At 42.6% G+C, this 1,894-nt stretch overlaps 1 protein-coding gene across 1 annotated transcript; it reads left to right on the plus strand.

The window, feature by feature from the left end:
* The first annotated feature begins 645 nt into the window (after positions 1–645).
* NKX2-8 (NK2 homeobox 8) lies at positions 646–1,694 on the plus strand. Its single transcript, XM_069950791.1, has 2 exons — positions 646–863; positions 1,026–1,694. Exons 1-2 carry the CDS (start codon positions 710–712, stop codon positions 1,502–1,504), a joined length of 633 nt encoding a protein of 210 aa, XP_069806892.1. The 5' UTR covers positions 646–709; the 3' UTR covers positions 1,505–1,694.
* Positions 1,695–1,894: the final 200 nt, after the last annotated feature.

Below are 1,894 nucleotides of genomic sequence, written 5' to 3' on the forward strand. Positions count from 1 at the left end.
GATAGTGTAAAGGCTGAATTGCTTGTACTATCTCACACAGGGCAGGTGGATGCAAATGAAATCTGGGTGGAAAACATCCTGAATAATGCAAGACGAAAGATTTCTATCAACCAACCATCACCCGTCATGAATAGACAAGGAATTCCCCATAAAAGCGAATCAATCATTTTAGTTATTTAATTTGTGGTTGTAATTCATTTTGATGCATCCCTTAGTTACACTGAAGAAGAAGGAAGGGGTGAGGAGAAGAGGGGGGGAGGGTCATTTTAGGAGGGGAATGTTGGTCACTGCATGCCACCCAGGATGTTATTCACAAGTAACAATCCCCATTATCTGTTCCCACTTCGGGCTAATCAGACAGAATATGTAAAGATGAATCTTGTTTCCTGTTGTCATTGGGAGGTAAGGGTTATCTCTAGGGAGGAGTGAGGATAAGTGGAGGTGAGAGGAGGGGGCTTCTATTCCCATTAGGGTCTTAAGCACTTGACTCATTCTAGTACTTAGCATCCTGTAGACTGGGATGGTCTGAATGTGGTTAGTTTATGTTTGTGTGTCCATGGGGTGGCATGTTTATATAAACAGCACCTCTCGGTAAGTGACACTAATATTTGACCAGGACTGGAGAGAAGAAGGAGCAAGGTGTGGAACTAGGGCTAGGCCACCATATTCCGCATATCAGTCCTACTTCTGGATTACTCCTTCCACTGAGATGTCCTCTTCCAGTAGGCTCAGCTTTACCGTCAGGAGAATTTTGGATTTACCGGAATATGAAGCCAACGTTATCCCAGCGGACCCATCCTTGAGTTTCAACAGGAGCTCTCTGTACCCAGACTGGATGGAGAATGAGAGAAACCATTACTTATGTAAGTTGGATATGGTTTTTATATGCATAGAATATCACATGTTGTATCTAACAATATTATTTTGGATATTATGGCACCTTTTTGCCCATTTTATTTTTCTTGGCTGTTTTGAGTTTGTATTAAGTTCTTCACTTACACTTGTGTTGTTTTATTATTCTACAGCTTCTGATGAAAGTGGCTCAGAGACAACCCTAGCAGACACCATTCAGAGGTCTGAAAACTCATCTCACAGCAATGAATCCGAGGAACAGAAGAAGAAGAAGAGGAGAGTCCTCTTCTCCAAAGCCCAGACTCTAGAGCTGGAGAGGAGATTTCGCCAACAAAGATATCTCTCAGCCCCCGAAAGGGACCAACTAGCTCATATTCTACAACTCACCCCAACCCAGGTGAAGATATGGTTCCAGAACCACAGATATAAGATGAAGAGAGCTAAACCTGAGGTGAGCAGCTCTCCTCCACCTCTACTGAAGCACGTTGTGGTCCCAGTGCTGGTTAGGGATGGGAAGCCTTGCCATACTTGCTCCCCCGTCAGCTCTACAGACAAGATGCCCTTTTTTCCTGCATTGCCACCTAGCTTTGTGCACAGTTACCACCATAGCCAACATCTACCTCACCCATCTAGTCTCTCCTGGAGATGGTGACCAGAGAAAGTTCAAAAATTCTCAAAAACCTAGGTGGAGCGCCAAAGGACTCAAAAATCCTCATGGGCATAAACCCTGGGCCAAAGAGTTTGGTTTGGGAAATTGCAGCAGGGAACTCTATAGTTCTATCAGGTGATGAACTCTGAAGCAAACTTTGTTTTCTATCAGTATTGATAGTAGTCTATTACGACCGTACCTGTAAATATTGACAGATTTGTATTTGTGTACATAGAAATGATATAATGTGTCCATTTCTGTTTTAATAGCAAATTAAATTTGTTTTATTTCCTATGATCGGTGTTTGTATATGTCTTCTATCCGCAGGCAAGTGGAGGAAGCCCTATAAATAGCTATGGTTTCTTAGGAGTTTCTATGTTTCTAGGATTAATT

The sequence above is a fragment of the Dendropsophus ebraccatus genome, chromosome 13, assembly GCF_027789765.1.
Source record: "Dendropsophus ebraccatus isolate aDenEbr1 chromosome 13, aDenEbr1.pat, whole genome shotgun sequence".
Classification (NCBI taxonomy): domain Eukaryota; kingdom Metazoa; phylum Chordata; class Amphibia; order Anura; family Hylidae; genus Dendropsophus; species Dendropsophus ebraccatus.

Excerpts from the sequence above, each read along its gene's own strand:
- NKX2-8 (XM_069950791.1), top strand. The coding sequence starts at position 710 with ATGTCCTCTTCCAGTAGGCTCAGCTTTACCGTCAGGAGAATTTTGGAT. Across the intron at positions 864-1,025 it reads TGAGAGAAACCATTACTTAT|CTTCTGATGAAAGTGGCTCA; the intron begins GTAAGTTGGATA and ends ATTATTCTACAG.